The sequence below is a fragment of the Varanus komodoensis genome, unplaced genomic scaffold, assembly GCF_004798865.1.
Source record: "Varanus komodoensis strain SLA01 unplaced genomic scaffold, ASM479886v1 scaffold3, whole genome shotgun sequence".
NCBI lineage: Eukaryota > Metazoa > Chordata > Lepidosauria > Squamata > Varanidae > Varanus > Varanus komodoensis.
This window is the reverse complement of record NW_025335761.1, coordinates 35,404,350-35,430,061: the sequence shown is the minus strand read 5'-3', so window position 1 is coordinate 35,430,061 and position 25,712 is coordinate 35,404,350. Positions and strand designations below refer to the sequence as shown.

Genomic DNA, 25,712 nt, shown 5'->3' with positions numbered 1-25,712 from the left:
AGTTTATAATCTAAACAAAAATCCAATTCCTACTACCATTCTGTCACACTTTGATCAGTTTGACCAAGAAACAAACCAAACTGAGGCCATGTAGAACAGCGGTCCTCAAACTTTTTCAATAGGGGGCCAGTTGAAAGGCTGCAGTGACTATCGTGGGCTGGTGAGGTGGGGGTGCCTGGGGGCGCGGGCCAGTGAGGTGCTGTCGGGCGCATGCGAGGCGGTGGCTCACTTGGAGATCTCCCAGCGAGTCCAAACTCTTCTCCAAGCAAGCAAGCCACCACCTCCCCGCTCACACTGCGAGGCAGCGGCAAGTGCACGCGTATGGGAGGCAGGTGGCGGCTTGCTCACTCAGAGACCATGTCCAAGTGAGCAAGCCACCACCTCCCTGCCCACGCAGCAAGCATGCGCGCAGGCAGTGAACGGTGGCGCAGGCTGGATGGATGGCCATGGCGTGCCAGATCCGTCCCATGGGCCGTAGTTTGAGGACCCATGATGTAGAGGAAGAGAATGGAAGAGTACTGCTGGATCTAGACCAATATTCTGTTCCTTTCATGATAAATCAGAAGCCCAGGAAAGTTCACAAACAGGACATGACTGCAGATACTGGCTTAGTAGCCATTGAAAGCCTTATCTTCCATGAAAAATATGATAGGAACAAGTATGATTTCCTGAATAGTTGGGAGCCACTGAGAGTAGACAGCAGGTTCAACCCTCACTGCATTATTACCTTTGAGTGTGGCCTTTTAGTTTTTTTTGCACAAAATGGATTGACCAGCTGTGGAATGCAACTTCTCCCATTGGCAACACTGCATCCTTCTGGAGTACACTATACAAATCTAGACCACACAATCATAAGAATAGGTGTTTTGCTGGTATATAATGCTGGAGTTTTAATGGGACAAAGCAGGGCACAAATAAGTGTGCTATTAGTCTTATGGCAACAAAAGTACAGTAGTACATTTTACTTGCTGTCAGACTTGGTATATAAACATAAGATCTAGAACTTAAAGTATCCTGTCAGTGTTCACATGAAAAGTAAAGACATCTAGCTCATTCACTTCTGCTACAAGAAGAAACACAGTAAGGAGAAGATACATTTCTACTCTGCCCCAAAGGGTTTGGAGAGTTCTGATACAAGTCATGTTCTTTTGACTATAGATAGTTGCTGCTTCTCCAATGGATCTCTGATTTCACTCTCGCTTTGATACAGAGCCATGTATCACATGTGTGAAAATGGTGGAAGCAAACCCTTGCCAGAAAGGTCTAGGAATCTTACTCTTTGAGGCATGCTCATATAGTACTTGCAAAGAAACTGCATTGACTTAAATTGTACATTTTCAAGAATAGTGCCCCATGAAATTATAACATTCTTGCTTGTTACAGTGCACTGTATTATTAATGGTGCTGCTCACTAATATAGCTGTGACTCATTGCTTCCCATTCAATCATCTCTTTAGAAGAGCCTAACTCAAATTCTATTCTGTTAAACCAAAGACTTACATTGTGAAGCCTATCCTATATTTTACATGAGATGGTTTACAAATGTGTTGTACATTCGCAGTCTGTACTACACTGAGAAAGCTGCTTTATATGGCTGGTGTTCAGATGTGGCTAAGAAATTCTAAAAAAGGCCCAATCCTCTGGTGCATATACACACTATAGCACGTTTTAAACACACCCTTCACGTGTTGATTTGGTTTCTAGCTGAAGTAGTCAGTATAGAGATAACTCTTGCACTCCTTGAGTACAGAGCAGTGGAGGAAGCAATTTTTTTCTAGTAATTACATTAGTAATGGTATCTACATTTGTGTCATGTGTTATTAATAGTGTCTGTACTCAGAGTCAGATACTATCATACTTTTAAGGTGAAATAGGCATCCCACTTTTCAGACAGATGTAATTGAGTTTGGCTTAACTAGCCTGCCTTTTCCTTTCTCTTACTTTGGACAATGCATATAATAATCTAACTGGACATCTTTAATATGAATATTGCATTAAAAACCAAGCTATTTCAATTTGAAATACAGCAGAAACAGGAAAGAACCCTGCCACTTCACAATAATGATTTAACAGTCATATCCAAATATACATGTTTGTATAAACAGTCCATATGTCTGAATAGATATCCAAATGAGATGGTGCTGTAGGATATATGCTCAAAGAGAGCAATAGGAGTCTCAGACTAGTGGTTTAGACAGTGGCTAGTTTATATCATTTGGGTAATACATATCTGCAACTATAAGGGCTTTCAGCATCCAGTAATAATGTCCATCTGTTTATCCCCAAGCTACAAGCATATAAGAGCACATGGCTCTCTGCACAGATTTTTCTAAAACAATATGAACAGTAACATAGGACCAGAAATGAAATCCATCATGAAACATGTTCCCACATTATATCTCAATGAGGCATTTTCTACATCACAAACATCCAGTAGAGCTAGCCAATTTCTTGGATATTTTGGTATCCAACACACCTGCAACATTAGACTTTGACTCGATTATGATTTACTAGCTAGAAAAGGTGTGTGTGTGTGTAGGTGTGTGTGTAGATGAGGTAGCATTCCATCGATTATGCTTTATTAGTCTATTACATTCAATCATAAATAACATTGTGAATTTCTAATAAATTTTTATAAAGAGCTATTTTTAAGTCAATTAAAATTAAGTGAGGAAAAATAAAGGAACCAAACCAAGCCAGATACTTTTATCCATTCTTTCATTATAAACAAAGATGCCTTGGTATTATACATCCTTGTGCTAGTTGTTCCATTGTTGAGAGATGCAGGCCCACTTGACGGGGTTTGTTTAAAAAAAAAAATTGAGTATAAGCCCATCACTGATTAAATGCACATTTGGGAACATTTCGCCACTTGCGAGACCACAAAGACTCTCGCAAAGAAAGCTGCTCTAAATAGGGAGTGGTGGTTTCGCAAATACTAGAGGTCCCAGAGTTCATTGCAATACATCTCAAAGTACTCTGGGAACTGAAGTCCCTTATGGTCACAGCTACGAATGTATGTGCCGGGCCTTCGCTTTTCTTCCTCGGCGTTACCTACGGTCACCGTCAAGTTTTCAGGTGACTGATAGTGAATAAGCTGTACGTGAGTGGGGCGGGAGATGCTAGTCATTTGGGCACCGCTAAAGTGATTTTTTTCTCTTTCTCTGCGTGGGGTAGAAAGAGCGAGGAAAGCCACTGTTATTTATTACATCTGAGAAGAAAGCGGCTGAGGGAAAAGACAGCAGGAGCCTTTGCCTCTGCTGCAGCGGAAGAGGTCTGAAAAAGTAGGCTTCTGATGGCATACCTGGGGCAGGCCACCCTCCCTTTTTTATTGTGATAAGGACTGTGCTACTAGCTTTTTCTTCCCCTGCTGGGGCCAGCCGTCTCGAAGCCAACAGGTCTCTCTTTAGCCCTTTTGGCTCTGGCAGGAGGAGAGATGCATATCGTTCGTCTAGAATCGCCTCATGTTTTTAAGAAGGAAGGGCTCCCAAGTCTATTGCCCATTTCTGATTTATTTATTTATAGTTATATCCTGCCTTTTTCTTACGAAGAACTCAAAGCAGATTACATAATTCTCCTGCTTCCAATTTTATTAAAGGATTTTGTAGGTGTTTGTTTTATGTATGCTTACCCTTTCTCCAAGTTTATCCCATGGTGGGAGGGGAGAAATTACTCCAATTTATCCTCACAAAGAGCCTGTATGGTAGGTTAGGCTGATAATGGCTGGCCCCATGACATCCATTGGGTATCAAAACTAGATGGAGTTGTGATTGTGAACCAAGATTTACCTGGTTCAGCAAGAGCTTTAACAATTACAGTACACTTGCTTTGTAGGTTGTTTGTAGTCTCTGCAAAGAGCTGGTTTTAATTAGCTAAAGCAGAGATCTACAGAAAGTGTTAGGGAACTTCAACTTCCAGGAGATTCTGCTAGCATGACCAAAGGTCAGGGATGCTGGGAGTTGAAGTCCAAAACATCCAAACCTGAGCTAAAGAACTGTGAGTTTGGCTGTTCGATCCCTTCTTCATTGTCTTCTTTTTTAACACTATGCATAGCCCAATGATTTGAAATTGAGGCAACCTATTTAACCATACACAACCTGAACCAAACCCTAAACAAAAGAGGAATACTCGTGTGTAGGCTAACACATACAGGCACAAGAAGGGCAATGTAACTAGTCTGAATTGACAATGCAAAGTTGTAATATGTAGAAAGAATGTTGAAGAAATAATGCAGGCTGTTTCAAGCATATACTGTCCATGCTGTGGTATTCTGCATTGGTGCCATATAATTATGATTTGGTGTACCAGCAAGTAGGTTGAAAAGAACGTTCTGAATACATCTGGGGTATTCCTGCTTGAAGAAGTATTATTGCTGTCACTAGGAATTCATTGTGCAGTTGTTTCTGTATTATTATGTACAAGAGAGCTTTGGCTGGATCTCCCATAGCATGTTGTGAATGAGACAGTGCAATTGCACAGTGAAAAGCTCATCTGCTAGACCTGTGAATAGATTGATTTTGGCAATTCATATGTTTTAATTTATAAAAACACCTATATGGTCTAGTTTTATCATTGGTTACACTGGATTTTGTGCATCCATAAGGTTTAGGTAGAATATTTAGAAATGATAAATCAACCTTAAAATGAAAAGTATTATTCTGTAGCTGTTGCATTTTTCTAAAACTGGAACTGATTTTGATAACTAAGAAAGCAAACTTGACCATGGAAACATATTAGGTAAGGTTTTAAGGATAAATGAGAACTTTAGCCTTAAACTTGTACAAACTTAAATGAAGATTTGAATTATTTTCATTTGCTTTTTAAACAGGAGTTTCAGAGCAAGAAAAAGTAGCAATGCAGATCCAGTCTCCTGAATTTTTCATCTTCCTCCTGTTGCAATGATCAAATGCTTGGCTGAAGAGGTGCAAGCCGGTTTACGCTCTGGAGTGGCCATCAACTCAATAGGCCAATGTGTTGAGGAAATAATCCTTAACAGCATAGATGCCAAAGCAACATGTGTGGCTGTTAGAGTAGATTTGGAAACGTTTAAGGTCCAGGTAGTAGATAATGGCTGCGGGATAGGAAAAGAAGATCTCAACAAAGTAGGAAATAGGTACTTTACCAGTAAAATCTGCTCACTAGAAGACCTAGAAAATCTAAAGTTTTATGGCTTTCGTGGAGAAGCTTTGGCAAGTATTGCCAGCATGGCCAGTATACTGGAAATATCATCTAAGACAAATAAGATAGCAAAAACCTTCTTGAAACTATTCCACAATGGAAAAGGATTGGAAGTATCTGAAACAGAGTTGAATAGACCAAGTGTCGGAACGACAGTGACGGTGTACAACTTATTCTACCAGTTACCTGTGAGGAGAAAGAGCATGGATCCAATACTAGAGTTTGAGAGAGTGAGGCATAAAATAGAGGCTCTTTCACTTATCCAACCCTCTGTCTCCTTTTCTTTAAGGAATGATGCTTCCTGTTCAATGGTACTTCAGTTATCCAAGACAAAAGATATCTGCTCCCGCTTTTCTCAGATATATGGTCTAAGTAAATCACAGAAATTACGAGAAATAAATTATATGTCTGGAGGATTTGAAATAGATGGTTTTATCAGTTCTGAAGGTCATTACAATAAGAATATTCAGTTTTTGTATGTGAATAAGAGACTGATATTAAGAACAAGGTTGCATAAACTTATTGATTTTTTACTAAGAAAACAAAGTATTATATGTAAAACAAAAAGCAGGTCTTTGATTTCAAGTCTTACTCATCATCGTTCAAGCCAAGAGCTATATGGAGTCTTTATTATCAATGTGAAGTGTCAACACAATGAATATGATGTATGTCTAGAACCTGCAAAAACTCTAATAGAGTTTCGTAGCTGGGATGCTCTATTAACTTGCATAGAAGAAGGAGTAAAAACATTTTTAAAGCGAGAACAGCTATTTATTGAACTGTGTGGTGAAGAGATTAAAGAATTTAATGAAAACAACAACATTTGTTTGAGTGATGCAATAACTGTACAGCCATTTCTCTCTCAAGGGAAGGGAATGCAGGAGAGCTTTAAGAGAGCTTGTGATAATATTGCAGATACTTATGAAATGTTTAATCTGCAGTCAAAGTCTGTCAGAAGGAAAATCCCTCTTGCAAACAAGGTATCAGATCACACAGGACCTATTTACTATGAAGAGGGACTAGTTCATCCAGATGTTATTGGTACAGAAGTTGTTCATGAACTGACAAGCAATAATAAAGGGGAGCCCTACAAAAATGACACCATTCCTGATGTCCACAAATTGAGTAACTTATATCAAGAGTCAAAAGTATCCGTTAATCAGAATGTTCAAGTTTTGAATTGTACATGTCCAGAAGAACTTGATAAGCAGGACAGGTCAGTTGTTTTGGAAACAGAGAAGCATGCTGGTACTTCATTTTCTATGGAAAAATATGATAAAAGTTCAAGTAATTGTCAAGATAAAATGCTTCAGGAAGGTAGCTCCAACAGTGCTGCCATGGGACACTTCGAAACTGTCGATGATGCTGATAAGTTTAAATGTCAACTTCCTTTAGGGTGTGGCTCCATGGGAAAATATAAGGCAATGAAAGAGGGCAGAGAACATGACATAGGGTCAAAAAACATCCAAGAACTGGTAATGGAACAGGAACCATTGAAGTTGTGTTCCACTGGCCTCATAACACACTTGATGCAAAATCAGCCACCATGTAAAAGAAAAGAAATTAAAAATTCACAAAACAGACAACCTAGACTGGGTCCAGTAAGTGCCAAGAATATATTGGGGGGAAAGCCAACATTTTCAGGACTGAGTTCAAATATTCAAGAATGCTTGAGCATAACAAATGGAAAAATAAGCACAGCAAATCCAAATGAATGGACAGAGAAGGGAAATTTTCCAGGTCAAAAAAGTATATCTTCACTTCCTGCAGATGGTAATGTGGATGGTGTGACATCACATATAAAAGAATTTATTTCTGTGGCTCCATCAAGTTCTGTTCATCTAGACAGTACAATCAAGAGTAGGGAAATGGCTGCACTTTCACTTAGGCCTAGATTGTGTGGCATTAATAAATTGAGCTTGCATCCAAAGCTGGGCTCATTGGACAAATTCAGAAGATGCTATGGGAGCATAAAGAATGCACCACCAATAACTAATGTGGAAAAGAAGAATGAGGTTGAAGTGCCAGCCTTTGCCAGGTCTCCTGGTTATGAGAATATGGCTCTTCAAAACTCCAGTATTTGTGAAACACCAACTAATGAGTCTGTTGTGTCTAACAACAGTGGTTATGATTTCCTTCCCTTAGAAAAGTCTCAAAACTTTACAGAAGAAAGTCTACTAAGCAGAAAAGTTTTAAATGTAGATCCTCTGACACTGACAGATAATTCTCAGATCAGAAAGAAATCCTTTTCTGGTACTAAATTCACAGGAACACTTGCCTCTAAAGTATCTAGAATGAAGGGAAGCTTTAGAAAAGTTTTAAGTATGGAATCTACAGGCAAACTTTTAGAACAAGCTTGCTTAAGTCAAAAAGACAAAGACAGATGGAATCTCTTACCCCCAAGGGATTGTTTGCAGAGTATCTGCCATACAACTCAACTTTCCCCAAGAGAAGTAGGGACAGAGAATCACTGTTTTGCCTCAGTCTCTGATAAGCAGGATAATTCCATGGTAGTCTCTAGCACAAGGGTAGAGGATGTGGGAGATGCTGTCAAGCACTGTTTCATTGACACTGGTGAAGACAATAGTACCTCTCAAAATATAAATATGACTGATAAAGCCATGGATTCTAAAGGCATTTGTGAAGATACAGGGATTATGGATGGATCTACAAAGCAAGCCATGAAAGCCTGTGAACTTCCCAGTATGAACTTGTCCAGTAACATGGAAGATGCTACTGATGATTCAAGTACAATTCAGATTGAGGAATCACAGCCACATTCTTCTAAATGGTTTCATCAGTTTGATGCCTCTTTAGGAAAAATAGTATACATCAACAAAGTGACCGGACTGAGCACTTACAGTGCTCCCAGTGAGGAACCTCAGGCTATATGTACTAAAGATATAAGCACAATGGCTGTAAATGTTATAGAGAATGGTAAGTACACATGTAACTTTGTGCTTCATCAGCCATATAGCATTGTTGTGAGAATAAAGAAATCAGAATTAAATCAGTCATTCATAGAAACATTAGCATTCATAACAATGGTCTCCATATGAAGATATAAAAATTAAATGAATTTGTAGAATTCAAGTGTATTGGGTGTCCTATATTTCTGTTGTAGTCATTTATTAGTACTTTTGGATATTCTTTTCTCTTGTTTCATAATTAAAGCAATCATCTTTCAGCAAATTGATGAGTTATCCCTGTTGCAATAATGTTAAATCCCAAAATATTATAATTGCTTCAGAAAGCATCCAGTTAGAAATGTAGTTAAAGGATGTTCTGTTTAAAGTAGGTATGTTTAGATTAAGCCATAAAGGGAACATAGTAATTCTCAATTATCAGAAATTATTGGAGTAATGGAGATCTAATGCATTGTTTCTCAAACTTGTTCCACCAGTCCCTCTTCTCAATTTACACTACCTTCTCAGTTACTTTACCCACTGACAACCATTCCATTGGTAGGCAAGTACATAACATCTTCACATAGAAGATGTATGTGTGCAGCCTATGTGAAAGGATCTATGGTACATTATGCTCAGGCATTAGAAGAGATCTAGAACTGGGCTTTTGTCCCTGCTAAAAGCAATCAGCCATGAAAGGAGGCTGGAGTGAAGAGAACTGTTATTGTAATAAAATCCTACATACTCCCTGCCTGAAGCACTTTTCTGCACTTTCTAACTTTGGCTGTTGAGAGGAAAGTATCTCCAGCTTTTCTGCCTCTCTGGAATATTTGCTTCCCATTGGGTATTTTTTTGCTCTCCCTGCCTCCCCCCTCCCCTCAGCTGTTCCACAATTTAAGAACTATTGTATATGTATGGTTAATGTTCAGGTCTCTTTGGTAGTTTTATATAACTTTTGGTACTTTTTATACTTTTATATTTCTCTGTTTAAAGGTACCAAACAAGTTGTGATTCTGTTCTATTCTTTTATGGTGCTAATCATCCTTTGTTCCTGGACAAAGTCCCTTGTTTGTAAAAATGTCTACAGAAGTAATTATTTTGTTGGGCATTTAGGGTTTCAGTGCAGATGCTACCCTTTTAGAAGTGAGTTTATTGTTCCCTTCCTTCCAAGACCTCAGAAAGAAAGGAGTTTGACAAGCCAAGGATTTAGAGGTAGGCCCACTTTGCCAGGACATAGAGTACTATGTTAAATAATAACAAACCAAAGAATTCTGCCAGCTGTCCAACAGGAACTTGGAGTGATCCAAGGTCTGTTAACAATTTGGACTTGTATGAATCATTTCATGTGTGGAATCGGAAATAACTCTTTCAGGGTAAAAATTAATTATAGTGTGACTGGTTACTATGAAGTGCCCAGTTCTATGTAAAACAACATTGCTTAAAGAGGAATTACTTAATGCCTCATTCTAGTGGCACCTGATTTCATTTTTTAGATCTCTGTCAACTGAGAGTGGGTGAATTATTGTTCTGGCATTTGCTTTTCTAATGGGAAAAATGAGCAGCTGATTTCAAGTCCTCCTCTTTAGTATTTCAAGAAATGATGGTTTTGTACTAAAATGCATGCCAGAGAAAGATTCAGATTTTGACAATCTCCTCAGTAACCATAAAGCTGCTTAAATACAGGATTGGGAAATTGATGGGCAATTAATTAAAGATTACTGTGTTTCTTCCTTTATGAGTACTAACAAGTTAAATTCTAATACTACATTTAATACAAGGGAGTGTCTGTGTATATTTTCCTATTTGGAGTTTATCTTCACATGGAGTTTGAAGGCTGTACATATGTTCTTTTCTAGATACTCAAGGAGAATCTCTCCAGTCCTTGTTTTCAGAGTGGGACAATCCTGTGTTTGCTCGCTGTCCAGAGGTGCGTGGCATTATGTAGCCACTATTTGCTGTGAATTGTTTCAGGTTTATGTTACTCTGTGATTTCTGGACTGAGATAGGACAAAAAATTGTATAAACTTAGTGTATTGTACATGTCCAGAGATCTGTCATCAGTTCCCCCTTTTACTGATTGAGTCTTCAAGCTTTTTTTCTGTTGTATACTGCAATTTAGAAGTGGGTGGGATTTTTGCTCTTATTTTCCCAAAGGTTATCCTGTTTTATTTGGAAAGTAAAATGCTTTCATAGGCCCCATTTATATTATCAAAACAATAATCTTGACTAAGGATAGAACATTCTCCCTAAAATGGTTTGTAGGACAGTTTTCAATTCTTGCTGGCAGTTTTATAGTATGATAATCACATGGCCATGTGATTATTTCCATAGAGCTAAAAGAACTCTGGTATCAGTTGCCCATTGTATTTACTGTACGTTTTAATTAAGTTCCTTTACTCCTGTGGGATCCTTTAGTCTCTATTGTAAGCATATTTATTTTCAAGTATGCCCAACTGAGCTCCAAGTATTCTGCTTCCAAGTAATATCGAAGAGCTTCCTGTGTTTGTAAGTATACAACATTCTGGGGGCCAGTCCACTGTGGTGGTTAGTGTTGGACTTGGGATCCAGGAAATCTCATTTCTTCCTCTTCACCATGAAGTTCATTGGGTGACTTTGGGCCAGTCAGAGACCCTTGGCCCATCCTATCTCCCAGGGTTGTTGTGAGGATAAAATGGTGCTATCTAGACTGCTTTAAATTCCTCACAAGAAGAAAAAAAGGTAGGATATAAATGCAGTGTAATAACAATAACATGCCCATTAAGATGTGTGTGCATATTTTATTTGACCATATAGTCAAGCCAATATAGCAAGTATTGTTCTGATGCCTTTACAAACAGCTATGAGAATAAACCCACAAAACCTCAGGAATAGCTTCCTTTACTTTCAGTAGATTAAAACTTAATGCTTTTGATTTAACAATTATATTCAGCTTCCCACACAGATTCATGTGTCCATGTCCAATTTATCTGAATTGGATTTTAAGCTCCATCCTGAAAATATTTTATTTTAAAAATTATGATTCTGTGATCTGACACTTGTTATCTACTATTAAGTTATTTGTGATTATTTGTTTTCTAGGTTGCTGTTGATGTGAGCAGTAGACAAGCTGATAGTCTCGCTGTGAAAATCCATAACATTCTGTATCCTTATCGGTTCACTAAGAAGATGATTGAGTCAATGCAGGTAAACTTCCTGGCATTTGCATATATGACAGTTCTGCAGCTATCACTTGAAAAATAAGATCTGTCTGTTTCTGGCTGGAAACATATGGAAAGTAAAATAATTAAAAATTGTTTTAGCTGCTAATTTTTTAATGTATGTGAGCAACTTGTTGGAAGTTCTAGTGAAATCTTAAGTATTTTTACTGAATGATTATACATTTACTATAGAGTAGTAGATTTTTAGAAATAACTTGTCATCCCCTGAATGTGTTTCAGGTCCTTAATCAAGTGGACAATAAATTTATTGCTTGTTTAATCAACACTAGGGCAGATGAAAAAGAAGAGACAGGTAAGAATACTCTCTTCTCTGACATAAGGTTTTTAACTTTTTGTAAAACTTCCCTACAATAATGCAACTTCTGCCATGTTGGATCAAATTAATGGTCCATCTAACCTAGTATCCTTGTTTCTCAGCCGTTTTATTCCATACCAGTTGTATGCATATGCTAACATGCACAGAAACAGCTCAACCTAGGCTGAAGCTGCTGGAAGACTTTCCTCTAGGTTAACAGATGTTGAAAAATTATATACATAGGCTGGCACAAAACAACAACAAAAAGATTACTTAACTCAAACCAATACAAATATAAGTGAGTTAAGATAGTTCATGAGATATAGTCATTTCATGATTATAAAAAACAGAATAATGCTGTCCTACGTACATAGGAACATGTGCGAGTGTACAAAGCCAATTTATAGTGAATAAGAAAACTTTGAGCTATCTCAAACTGAGGTCTTTCCCAGACCCACCTGGAAGTGACAAGATTCACACCTGTATGCAAAGTATGTGCTTTGCAACTAAGCTAGGGTCTTCGTGGTATCCAGGGGCACTGGTTCAGTGTATGGATGTAATGAGATGGTGTTAAGTCAGATTATGAGAGTTAGAATTCAGCTGATAATATTGTTGCATGTATTTCAACCATGAGTAGGCTGTTTCCCTAAAATCAAATAATATGCCTCTAAACCAGTTGGAACAGGTTTCTTTGAACTATTCAGCTGAAGAGGCCTAGTGTAATTAGCAGATGATGTGTTGAACTGGGGTATCTCAGCTTCAGCTCTCCACTAATTCAAAAAGTTTCCTGGTAAGCTTGGCTCCATTGTCATCTTTGCCAAGGTGAGGATAAAGTGAGATCAAATTCATGCTATATGCTGGAATTACCATGTCCTTTTAATATATTTCTAGATGGAAACCTTCTTGTGTTGGTGGATCAGCATGCAGCTCATGAGCGTGTCCGCCTTGAGCAACTCATCAAAGGTATAGTTCAGATGGTAAAATAAAGTAGCTTACAGGCTGATAAATTAACCCAAGAGATATACAAACTGGATCAAATCTGATGTATAGATAAATTTAATTGTAGAGAATGAAAGCATGGTGTTTGAATGATTGCTCAATGAGCATCAGCATTCTCAATAATAGTGAAACTGTGAGTTTCTTGTGGGTTTTTTTTGTCCCATATTTTTAGTAGAATGTGAATTGCTTCCACTGTGTCTAGCAAAGGATGTGGCTTTTTCAGACTTTAGGAGATTCTGGCCACTACTCTAAAACACAGCAGCAGTTCATTGTGCTTATAACAGTTCATTGACCTCCTCATCAACAAGAGCTATGAATTTTCTACAGGGAAGAGTCCAAGAGCAACTTTTCTGGTTGTAGTCTGGCAGAGAAAATTGCTCAAGAATGTGAAAAGCTTTCTGGAGTTGTGAGAAGTGTTTGTTGAAGGGTTTAAATGGAGTCACTATACTTGTAACAGTTTGCTGTTTTATGGGATGGTCATTTGTTGATAAAAATGTTACAGTATTTTTTTGCTAATTAGGATAACCATGGTTGATATTGGCTAGGAATCCTGATGTGTCATTAACAATGATATTGAAAAGGATATAATATTTCTACCTTAATGTTTTTATTTCTCATCAGCTGTGGGAGAAAATAATGTAACTTCTTACAGAAATGCATGCTATTTTCTAACTGTAGAGCCCTATAGCTAGATAATAAAGGCAGTTGCTATATGTAAGTTAAAGAGCAATACATTTGTTGTTTTACCATCAGATTCCTATGAGAAGCAGCCTGAAGCCTTAGGCAAGAAAAAACTGTTGGCCTCCACTGTGTGTCCTGCATTGGAGATTGAGATAACAGAGGATCAGAGGAGACTTTTAGGGTGGGTAATAGCCAACTATCAAATATACAGGCTTTGTCTTCAGAGAATGAGGGCACTTTTAGATGAGACTTTTCTTATGCAATTGCTGTGCTTCATTAATAAAATGCCACACTGTTCATCTGAAAGTACTTTGCATTCGGATTATTACTATTACATTGCATTTATATTCCACCTTTTTTCCTCTTGGGAGAACCCAGAGAAGCTTATATAAATCAATTTTATCTTCATAACAACAGCCATGTGAGGTAGGTTGGGTTGAGAGTGAGTAACTGGCCCAAAGTCACCCAGTGAACTTCATGGCCAAGGGGGACTAGATTTCAGATTTCTCAGGTCCCTAGTTCCAACTATTAGCTCTGTTATGTTAGTTATTCCTATTCTGCGATAGGCAGATCATGCAAAATACATTAGTTGTGTGAAAAAGAGAGACTAATAGTGCAGTCCTATGCATGTAAACAGAAAAAAGGCCTACAATTCCCAGCATGAGGCTGGGGCATGCAAGGAGTTACAGGCTTTTTTCTGTCTTAACATGCATCGTATTGTATCTTAAGGGTATAATCCTAAATGTATTTATCTGGCAGCATAATAGGACTGATTTCTGAATAGACATTTATAGAATTGCACTACCAGAACACAATTCAATGCCCATTTACTTGGAAATAAGCACTATTGAACAAAATGAGACTTATTTCTCAGTCCTTTGGTAGAAGAGGGCTAGAGCATTCATCTTTGCAAAGCATGTGATATGTTAGCCTGCAGAAAATAAAATTAAAGGTCCAGGGGTAATGGTCAGAGCAGGAGTGCACAACATGTGGACTTGCTCCCTCACCACCGCCCTTGCACCCTGAACGAAATGAGAAATATTTTTAATTAAAAAAATTGTCTGGAGCATTAAGGAGCACCTACAAGCTTGCTCCCAAGCTATATTTGACCCTTTTAGAGCTCCATTGCATGTGTATGTGTGTGTACAAACCCCCAACAATTAGTATGTGTGCACACATGTGGTGTCCACATGCACACAGCATTTGTTGGGGGTTATCTGGCAGATTGTGAACTGTAGCCAAATTGGAGAGTCTGAAAATGAGCTTTGGATCTCCTGTAGCTGGTGATCTCGGTTTTAAATGGAGAAGAACAAGAAGAATAATTATTCACTGTATCTACCCAAGATAGGACAAAACCCAGTACAAACCAATTTACAGGCAGGTAGATGCAAGTTAAAGGAGTTGGGGAAAATGTCTTAAATAAAAGAACAATATTTCAGTTGAAAAAATAATGCAGGGAAAAGGGAGAATTGTGCTCTTTGAAGATTCCAAGAAAAGGTTGAGCAGGCACGTGTGTTTCTATTTTTCTACACTTCAGCCATAAGAATTCCTCATAACTCCGAAATACTAAGACAATGTTTGGTCAGAATTTGTTTGCGCTCTGATGTAGGAATTATGGAGGAATTATGCACGTATTTCACAGTTGAATTATAAAGATCAACGTATTTGTGTTCCTGTTTTACAGAATATTGTATACCACCTTCAAAGCTCCCTCCATGTATCTTACTACAGTTGTGACAGACCAATCCTATAACTGCTAGACAGTGTCTAGATGGCCATAGAATTTCTCAGAACCCCAGCTACACAATTGAAAAAACATTTTTACCTTAGGGTTCAAACCTCTGCTCCTTCCCTTTGCAGCCAATGTAGAATGGACCACACCAGCTACAGGCCCCAGGGAGGAAGCTGTTTAGTGATTCTGCCCTGCTTCCTTCTGAGGCTTGTTCTGCTTGCTTCTGACTAGGCACACAGTTCATGTTTGCTTATAAGCAGACATGTAGAGGCTTGGTATTTGGATGCTATTTGAAAATGCTGCTGACTGATTCAGTCCTGCTTACTTTGAAGTAGACATGCAGAGCGTTGTCCTACTTCTGAATAATCTTAACATCAGTAATAATCTTTCATTGGCACTGCCAACAGATGGAATGCAGCCCCTGAGATCTTTCTTAAATTGGGATTTGACCCCTTATCTAATAGGAGTTCCTGATGTGTCTGTAAAGAGAACAACTTAACAAATGATTGTGAAGATCCTTCACAAAATTCCTTTTTTTGAGAAAGTGTAATAATCGCAACTAGGGGATTTGAACACTTTGGAAAATGGGACTCTCTGTGCCTGCTTGCGTTTCCATTTTCAGCTGAAATTTTAATTTTCAGGTGCTACCACAAAAGCCTGGAGGACTTAGGCCTTGAGTTATTCTTTCCAAAGAACAATTCTTCTCAGATTCTTGTTGGAAAGGTGCCATTGTGTTTTGTGGAAAGAGAAGCAAATGAATTGCGTCGTGGAAGACAGACAGTAGCTAAGAGCATTGTGCAGGTGAGATGTGTGTACAGGTAGTTTATTGTATCTGCCCGAAATCAGAGAAGAAGCAGCTTGGAGGACCGCATTACACTTTTGTTTGCTCCCTGCTCAGCATTCAGGGAAGTTGGAGATACCAGAAATCTTATAAACAGAGATGCCATATAATGTGGAAAGCTCTGTATGCACCTCATGTTAGGCGACTTTTAAAAAGTTAAGGTAGAGTTAAAGTAAAACAGTTACACTTCTGAATGCAACAACATAATATCCTTGCACCCACAGTAAAAAAGGCTATTATATAACTAAAAAAAGGTTGAGCATGACACAAGACTTGCACTGTGGTATCATGAGTAGACTTACTGAGCTCCAACATACAATATATGATAATAATTGCCCCCTTGGTTCTACCTAGAAAGGACAAAGATCCTCAATTTTGCTGCAACTGTAAATGTAACATATTTCCAACCAAATACATCTCTAGATATACAAGAAACCTTGTGATTCTGAGAATTCAGTGTTTGACAATAATTTGCCCTGGAATAATTCCTTTTGCATTTAACAGATCAGTGTGAGAAACAGGAATTATCCATAACTCTCTCTTGTCTGGATTCTGATCAAAGACTCAATTCTTCTGTCAACACCTATGAGAAAGTAGAATCTCCATAGACAGACTACATTTCCTGGCCAGCTTTTGGCAGTGCTGCACCCATTCTCCGAACCTCAGTTGTTCAAGCCAGCACTGCTTGGCAAGATCTGCATCCTACATTTCTTTCAAGTCCAGCCAGTATCTAAAATAAAGCAGACTGATCCTGGCAACAATAGATGGCAGACCTAATTCTGCCTTAAGAAGGGTGGCTGGCATGCTGGAAGTCCAAGAATGTTTCTCATGAACTTATTTTGGAGAATCTCTAAAAATTACTTCAGCCTAGATTTCAGCCTCATACAACATGTGGGTTATGACCATAGCTGAAAAAATACCAAAAACAGGTTTAAATAATCGGCCAGATGAGAAGAAGCTTTGCGGAGAAGTAATGGTTTTACTGTTTGTCAGTTTCGTGCCAGCTAAATGAGTTTTTGGACATAAGGTCTGAATTAAAATACAGCTCTGGATATTTTAAATAGCCAACCTCTTCCAAAAAATGTCCACCTAAGGCTCTTTTGATACTCTGAAACCTTCCCCTAAATACCATGACTTTAAATGTAGAATAATTAACTGTCTTTTCCTCTCTACATATAGATCCAAAGCTAGCCAACATTCTCCTAAGACGTATTCTATTAAGAGCAAAACATGCCTAAAATAAAAACACAACTTTACAATTTTTCACCAAAGCCAGAAAAATGCAAGAAGAATACTTCATAGTAATGATGTAATTGACATAAAAATTAAAAAGGGAGGGGACTACAGTACAGTATCTTTGTATCTCCTCTGTTAATTTGAATTGATTCTGTCAGAGCTCAATACAAACCAAATCTTGCTGTAATCATATTATCTTAATATAACAACCAGATCAGCCATAACCATCTATATTAATATTAGTTGCAGCTAATTTGTGTCATAACTGATACCTATCTAGGGCTGCCTACCTCAACTTTTTGCCTTCCAGACATGTTTGGACCACAAAACTATTCCCAGTCAATGGGCATTGACTGGCAGACAATTTCCAGTCAATGGCCCTACTAGATGGGAATTTTGGGAGCTGCAGTTCAAATGCCTCTGAAGACCACCAGGTTGGGGAAGGCTGATCCAGGGGATCAAAAGAAAATGTAAAATATATAAAGAAGATCCACCTACATAAAGTTTTGGTGTACTTTGATATAATATGGTTTAAAACAAAATCTGATAAATTGTATCCTTGCCTTTCCTAATGCTAGCCTGCTCTTCGTATATAATGGTGGTATAATTTTCCCAAGTTTGTAATTTTTACAATAGATGCCAAATTTATATTTTGAAAACCACACCTAGCAGGCTAAAATCACTTTGGGTCTGAAGTGTCTCCTTTATTAAAAATAGGATCTATTATTACAAAGATGTGGCACTGGATGTATTATAGAAGTAAACAGCTAGCTAATCAGCTAGCTGCATCCAAAGCAAACATCCAAGGGGATCATATGTTCACCAGGAGTCTTGCCCAGTATCAACACTTAATAAGATCCTGCTATTGAAAGCATTTTGATTGACTTTTATCTTTTTCTACTTTTTAGGAATTTATTCATGAGCAAGTTGAGGTATGGCCTTTTGTAGTGGCTTTGTGTATGTGTGTGCACATGAAGAAATGTGAATTACAGATGATTCACACCTTTCTGCATGTTTTAGACTCTTGAGATTTGAGCAAACTTGGTAGCTAGAACAGGCAAAGGAAAATGGAAAGGTCCTTAGAACTGGCTTACCCAGTTCTGCCCACTGACAGACCATAGGAGCACAAGAAGATACCTTATACTAAGTCAGACCATTAGTTCATGGCCAGTACTGTCAAGGGTGATTGGCAATGGCTCTCTAGAATTTCAGGCAGGGTTCTTTCTTAAGTCTCTTACTCAAAGTTGCTGGGGTTTGAACCTGGGCCCTTTAGCTTACAAAGCATATGTTTTAAGAGTGGAGCTACAGCTTCTCCCCATTCCCTACTTCAAGATTCTAAAAGAACAGTCCCAGAGCATGGTAAGCACCCTAAATGAGTGCAAAGAACAGTTCCTAGAAGGGAGAAGATATAATCATCATAAGATAAAACCCTAATGGTTTTAATAGCTATTGGGCATTTCATGCTGGGTGGAGTATCTGTCTATATAAGCTGTTTTAGAACTAGAGAGTCCTAAAAACTCTCCACTTCTAAAGCTAGGTACATTGCACCCTATTTTGTTTTGTACAGGCTTCTAAAACAAGGATTTGAATTTACACAGTGCATGACTCCAGATCAATGGTTCTAATAGTTCTTCACTAATTGCTGTGACTTTTCATTTTTAATCTTCTTTAGAAATTCAGATATTGTCCTTCTGCTGCTTTCAGTTACTGCAGACAACGGGAGGGGCACAAACTGCATTGCCCCTAACAGTTCTGAAGGTGCTGGCTTCCCAGGCTTGCCATGGTAAGGAAAATATTACCTTGTGCCACCTTATTATGCCACAGCCAATTTTCTAGCACTTTGGGAAGACAGGAGTAATTTGATTAAAAGCAGGGATTTATTTTATTTTATTATATTTATATCCTGCCTAATATTTTTCCTTACAAGGAACTAAAGGTGCCTTACATAATTTACCTCCTCTCAATCAACAGTAACAACATGCCTATGAGGTGGGTTGGACTGAGAGTCTGTAACTGGCCTAAAGTCATCCAGTTAGTTCCATGGCTGAGTGGGGACTAGAACCCAGATCTCTTGAGGCCCAGTTCTGCACTCTATGTTAATTAGGTTGAATGAGTTCAAATCTCCAAGGCCTGATGAACTCCATCCTAGTGTCATGAAGGAGCTGGTGGAAGAACACTCAGAACCGCCATCTATTATCTTTGAGAAAACATGGAGGACTGAGGAAGGGTTAATGCTGTCCCCATGTTCAAGAAAGGAAAAAAAGAACCACCTGGGAACTGCAGACCAGCCAGTCTGAAGTCAATTCCTGGGAAAATTCTAGAGCAGTTCATAAAACAGTTGGTCTGTAAATACCTTAAAAACAATGCAGTTATTACTAGACGCCAACAAGGATTTGTCAAGAACAAATTTTGCCAGACTAATCCCTCTCTCTCATCATATACCATACCATACTATACCATATATCATATCATCACCACATTGGATCCATCGTATTTATTATTGAGAAGCCAGGATATAAGTTAGTACATTTTTATTGTTTTGGGTATGTGTAATACTTTCTGAAGGTAGCTCTGAACTAGGGTAGAAACAGAATGAACATTATCTTTACATCCTGTTTGTGAGTCCCTAATCATAATTTATTGGCCAATAGAGTGCTGGATTAGATTGGGTTTGTCTGATCCAGCAAGACAATTGTTGTTTTACAAGTAAAGTGTGTATACCACAGCACATCTGTGCCATTTTAGTGGTTCTGTGTTGGAAAGAGGAACGGTTTTGAGGACTTGAACATTCATTTGTAACCAACTGACACCAGTGGCAGAAAGTGGTGTATACATTGGATGGGTTCACATGTCATGAGAAGCCATAGTGATTTCCTATGTTAGTTTTTCATGTCATTTGGGCCCATTCATGGTGTTTCTGATAGTACCTTTAGTTTCCCAATATAACAGAGAGAATTGATGCTTTCTTCTGAGGTTTCCATGTTTCACTATGGTTTTTCCAGTCATCCTGAGCCAGGATCTCCATTTTACCATTGTTGGAGCCCTGTGGAAGGAGTAGTCATGGAAGTGGCCATTCAGCCATCCTTTCTATACTTACCCTCAGCTACCTAGGAACACATGTGTCATGGCCTGCTTTATTCCTATTGGCTGAACAATGTACCCATCTTCCTGTTTACTTTCAGAAACAGGTAGAAAGCAGGTAACACCTGGAGGAAGAAGGGAAGAATTTGGCAAATGTGTTCATTATTAATAAAATTTTCTTTTGGAGCTGGAATGGCTAGGAAACATTGCAGCCATGCAGGTACACTCAGGTGGAGACCAGGGAAGAATGCACTTCCATACCTCTGCAGACCAATCAGGATGAAACTGCTGAGGTCTATAGGGAGCAATTATGTAAAGAAGGAGATTTCATTCACAGAGGCTGCTGGGATGCATGGCAAAAATGGAAGGACAGAACAGGGAGTGTGGAAATTATTGCCATGGGAACTATGCGGTAGTCTGACCAGTATGTTCTGCCAAAAATCCATGCTTATGGTTGTTTGCTGTTATTTGTGAACTTAGCCATTTTCTTCTTGGACCATGATCAAAATTCCCAGGTGTTTCCAGACTGAGGGTTCCTAGTCCTACTAATTGGAAGGCATCGTGCAGATATTCCATCTTTTTTCTATAATGGATTTGCAGTGGTAAAGAAAAAGGAAGAAGGTGGTGTGGGAGAAAAAATCAGCAACATCTAGACCTCCCCAGAAAAGTTCATGAATGAAGCAGGGTGCCATAAAAGCCTTGTCTGGAAGTATCATATGATTGATTTCAAAAAGAAAATGTATATAATGAGTTATCAATTATAACCATACAAGCAGTTCTTTTCCTGCCCTTCATTAGGACTTTCTTGGCATAGACAAAAAAACAAATACAGCATTTTGGTTTGCATGCAGCTTAGATAAAAGTACAGCTTTATATTTAGGGACAAAAAAGTTACAAATACAGGATTGAGGAGATGTAGTTTAGAAGCAGTACATGTGAAAAGGATGTAGATGAGGATGTAGTGGACCTCAGACTGGATATGAGCCAACAGCTAAGAATGCTAATACATTAGGGTTGCATTAAGAAGAAGCATAATCATGGGAAGCAGTACCACTCTGTTCTAAGTAAATCAGGCTGTAATTGGAGAAAGGCATTAACAAGTTCGAGTATGTCCAGAAAAGTGCAACCGGGATGTTAGGGGTCTGGAAACCAAGTCCTCTGAGAAATAGTTGAAAGAGCAGGGTATGATTAACCTGGTAAAGAGAAGTTTAAAGGGAGACAAGGTACCAGTCTTAAATATCTGAAAAGCTGCCATGCAGAAGATGGAGTAGTCTTGGTCTCCCTTGCTCCAGAGGTAGAAATCACAGAGGAACAGATTTCAGCTAAACTTTAAGAGAAACATTCTGAGTGACTGTTAGGAAAACAGTGACATCTATCTTGGGAGGTGATGTATTCTCTTTCACCAGAGGTATTTAAGCAGTTTGGATGGCCATCTATCAAGAAATGCTGTAGCTTTACCCTACAGTGCAGATGATCTCTGAGGTATTTTCCAACTCTATGACTGCTTCCTTTTAATAATTGTTGGACATATAGATCAGAACAGGAAAACAAAATCATAGATCCTTTGATATTTTGGGAGATCTACATTAACCAAGTACTAGTGAAGATGTTTCAGTTTTCTGAAGACATTTGTACTGCACTTGTTACTACTTCAGCGGGCTCCAGAGCCATCCCACTTCCCAAGTTTATTTCTGTGACATGCACAAGCTGAAAAAGATATGTGCTTTCTTTAACTGGTACTATGGGTATACAGTGTAAGGTTGTAGTATGTAGCCCTATCTTCCCCACTGTAATGCCCTCCAGATGTCTTGGTTGGCAACTCCCATAATCATCAGCAATAATAAAGTTGTTCCTTTAGTATCTAGCTTGTGTGGATCTACCATGCTGACTGAGCATTGTAGGAGTTGCAGTCAAACACATCTGGAGGGTACCAGATTGGGGAAGCTGATGTAGCTAAAATGTGGGGAATTATTCAGTGTGAGACTGAGTATTCAGATAAAGCTATCAAAGTGTGATCTCTTTCTTTCTCCTTCTGTGAGAAAGAATGGATCTTCCTTGCATGTTATTTTGACTTTTATTTTTGAAAAGGTACATTTTACCTGCTGTTCTACCTCTGTTGTGTATTATCTGGGTGGGAGACTTGAGTCCTGCAATGAGTAGGGGATTGGACCTGATGGCCTTCTAGGCCCCTTGGAACTGTATTTTATGATCTGTTATTATTTATTCATTTAGAGCATTTTTATGCCGCCTCCTTTGCAAAAAGCCCCTTTGCAATAATCCATAAAAGTTATGGATTATTTCTATTGTATTTGATTGTTGCTGTTTTCAATGTGTAATAGTTTTCTTTTAGATGTACAAGAAGTTGTGTGCTGTTGCTGTCCTAGTAGATAGAGATGAACACAGTGACTTGTGTTAACGGGTGTCTCTCCCTTAAGGTAGGAAAGTGACCTTACCCTCTTAAAGAGTTACCACACACCTCTCTTTTTAGGTGCTATTAAGTTCAATGACAGCTTGACATTGGAGGAGAGTTGCCATCTTATGGAAGCTTTATCATGTTGCCAATTACCCTTCCAGTGTGCTCATGGAAGACCCTCCATGCTGCCTCTTGCCGATGTAGATCACTTGCAGCAGGAAAGTCAGGTATGCTGTAGAGCCGATAATACTACATAGGATGGTTCAACTGCATGTATCTATTTTACACAGATATACAGGGCCTTAGCTACTTCAGCTTTTCTCTTCTAGTAAGAGGGCCAGTTAATGTTAAATGAGGGATTCTGTTGTCCCTTTCAATTGCATCCTGTCTGCTTTTAAAAGGTCTCATGTACTGAAGGAACATCTTACCTTGGGGATCGTCATGTTGTTCATACCTAACATGTTTGTGATCACATGATGGAAAAATAAATCCTTTGTGTTGGTTTTCCTATAGTATAGGAGCTAATAGGGCTTCTATACTATAGAAGTCTCAAGATTACACTCATGAGAGTTGGTATTGTTCCAGTTATTTGAATAGGACCTAGGCATCCTGGATTAGCATTTTAATCCAGTTCTTAAAATTAAGAATAACACCCATATTGTTGCCTGATTGCATCCACTTCATTAATGGAAGAAATAGCTGGTTGAGCATTCCAAGGATACTCCTATTTTATCTCATCTTTCTTCCAAAAGCACACAAGTAGAGTCTAAGGAAAATTGTCATAGATGAGATGAATGATGCTTAAGCATTTTTTTACTATTATACTGTCATGGGCAAACTGATCTCAGTTTATCATGAGTAAAATGTGACTATAGCAGCATTAATACACTGTTTTGAGTGCAAAACCAGCTAAAAACCATAAAGCAGTTTTAAAAATAAGCATCCTTGGAATTCTTGCTATTTTTTCTAGTAGTGAAGCAGATGTAGTTCAAGCAACAATGTGGATGTTACCCTTTATTTAATGAGTCATAGCATTTGCAGAATTCCAACATAGTATTATGGCAATTTGAATGGAGAGCAAAGGAAGCATAAAAATAATTGGGTCTAACTGAGAATCAGTTCTTCTATTAGTATTTATTCTGTACCACCCAGTAGCCAAAGCTCTTTGTTGTTGTAGAGCTCTCTGTTGTTATTAATTGTAATCTACAATCAGTTGTGGTAGATTAATAAATTCTATATAAATTTTAGTCTTTTCCAAAATAAGACTTCTCTTCTTGAATAATTCCTGTAATAAATGTGTGACTAACTGAAAATGAATATCCATATGGATTTGTGAACAGAATCTAGTACACTACTCACAGATCTCTGTGAATACCTCTGTGGGGGCAAAATAGCCTTTCAATCCTCTTGTTATTTTTCTCATTCTAATTGTCAGCTCTTTCCTATAATGGGCATTAGGCACGTTGATGTTGCTAGCTAACAATAAGAATGACCCTTCTCACACAGCACCATTAACAGTGGCTGGGCTAACACAACATGACAAGTAACTCTGCATGGTTACCAGGATTTGCAGGAATTTTTTTTACTACCATCTACCTGATATATGAACAAGCATTTTCTACATTGTCATGGTTTCCATTCTCCCCATTCAGTCCTCCTGCTGTTGGTACGTATTCCATCAGCCACTACACCTGAAATTCAGTCCCAAAGTGCATTGCTCCCTGCCTGCATCACCTGCCTTTTCCTCACTGGTCCACACTTAGAGGCTGTCTGTCTGGGGCAGCTATTGGGGTTGCTGCTCTTTCCAGGGCACTCTGTGGTAGTTTATACCAAGACCATGAAAACCATGATCCTGGGTAAAACAAGCTATAATAGTATGCAGAAACCACTGTTGTTTCTTATCATGGTTTTTAAAGACCAAATTTACCAACTATGATGAAATAGCGCATCTGGGTTTAAATAACACAGTAGAACAACAATGGTAAAAAAACCCACCAGAGTTTGTGTTGTCTGAACCCTGCCTGTGTCTTAAGCATGTACTTACATTGCAAACTACTTTTGAAATAGTTGAAAAAGCTGTTCAATACAGATAATACCTGGAGAAAGTTGCATGGATGTCATGTTTCTTTTGGAATATTATGGCATGATGAGTGATATGCTGCCCCTCCCTCTTCATATTTGAGCCATTATGTAATTTTTGCTTTAATTGCTAGGGGTGGGTCTTAACACAGTACATGTAGGAAGTGCCTCATTTTCTTTAGGTACAATATAGTATAACCTGCCCAGAGAGCTTTAGCTGGTGGGTAGTATAAAAGTTAGACAAATAGTAATAATACTAGTGCTAACTTAAGATGAGATGCAGTGTGCGTAACAAAAACAAATTATTTGTGCCAAAAATATAATTGAATTTGGTGAGGCCCTTAATTTGAATACTAATTTGTACAGGAAGTTTATAGGCAAGATGACTATATTGTTTTCTTTACTACTATGCCTCAAATTGTGTAATTAATGTTCTGTTTTTCTCTAGCCTAAGCCTAATCTGGCTAAACTAAGGAGAATGACTAAAGCTTGGCAACTCTTTGGAAAAGAAAAGGAATCCGATTGTGCAAGTGTGAACTCCATTTTAGAACCTCAGTGAGCCACCTGCTACTACAGTTACGCTTGTACCAACGACAAACAACTGTTCTGAAACACATGCTGCTGTGAAAACACAATGCAAGAAGAAACTTCAACATTCTAAACAAAGTAAAAGCCCAGCACCTGTAACACTTGAAAGTATCTCCATACAAGCCAAAGTCTAAAGTCTAGGCAATGTGGAATTATTCAAGTTGCACTAGAACTCTGTAATGAAATGGATTGGAAAGGCTATTCCTAATATTTAAAAATCACACTCTTGCTCCATATCACTCTAAAAATCTGAATGAGCAGTATCTACAAGCAAAGTGGTTTCACATTGATGCACTAGCTGATCAGTGCTGTTGCTTAATCAAAGTATTGGAGTGCTTGTCCTAGCATTGTTAAATCAGTTTGTAGCATGAGCTACATTTAAAGGCTGATTGGAGCTTCTAATTGTATTACCATAAAAACACAAAGGGCATTCCATCTGAATGTTTTGTTGCACTTTTGATGCAT

The 25,712-nt window shown here is 38.4% G+C and overlaps 1 protein-coding gene across 3 annotated transcripts; it reads left to right on the top strand.

Moving 5' to 3' along the window:
* The first annotated feature begins 69 nt into the window (after window positions 1–69).
* On the top strand, window positions 70–25,682 carry MLH3 (mutL homolog 3). 3 transcript variants are annotated; one of them, XM_044436077.1, is made up of 13 exons: window positions 70–3,078; window positions 4,829–8,115; window positions 9,198–9,296; window positions 9,941–10,011; window positions 11,163–11,267; window positions 11,522–11,594; window positions 12,489–12,560; window positions 13,350–13,458; window positions 15,651–15,810; window positions 17,995–18,018; window positions 18,791–18,869; window positions 22,656–22,807; window positions 25,108–25,682. In XM_044436077.1, exons 2-13 carry the CDS (start codon window positions 4,899–4,901, stop codon window positions 25,216–25,218), a joined length of 4,272 nt encoding a protein of 1,423 aa, XP_044292012.1. In that variant the 5' UTR covers window positions 70–3,078; window positions 4,829–4,898; the 3' UTR covers window positions 25,219–25,682. The 3 variants fall into 3 exon arrangements, with proteins under 3 accessions (XP_044292012.1, XP_044292013.1, XP_044292014.1); XM_044436078.1 differs by lacking the exon at window positions 9,198–9,296; XM_044436079.1 differs by lacking the exon at window positions 25,108–25,682 and having other exon boundaries at window positions 18,759–18,869; window positions 22,656–22,794.
* Window positions 25,683–25,712: the final 30 nt, after the last annotated feature.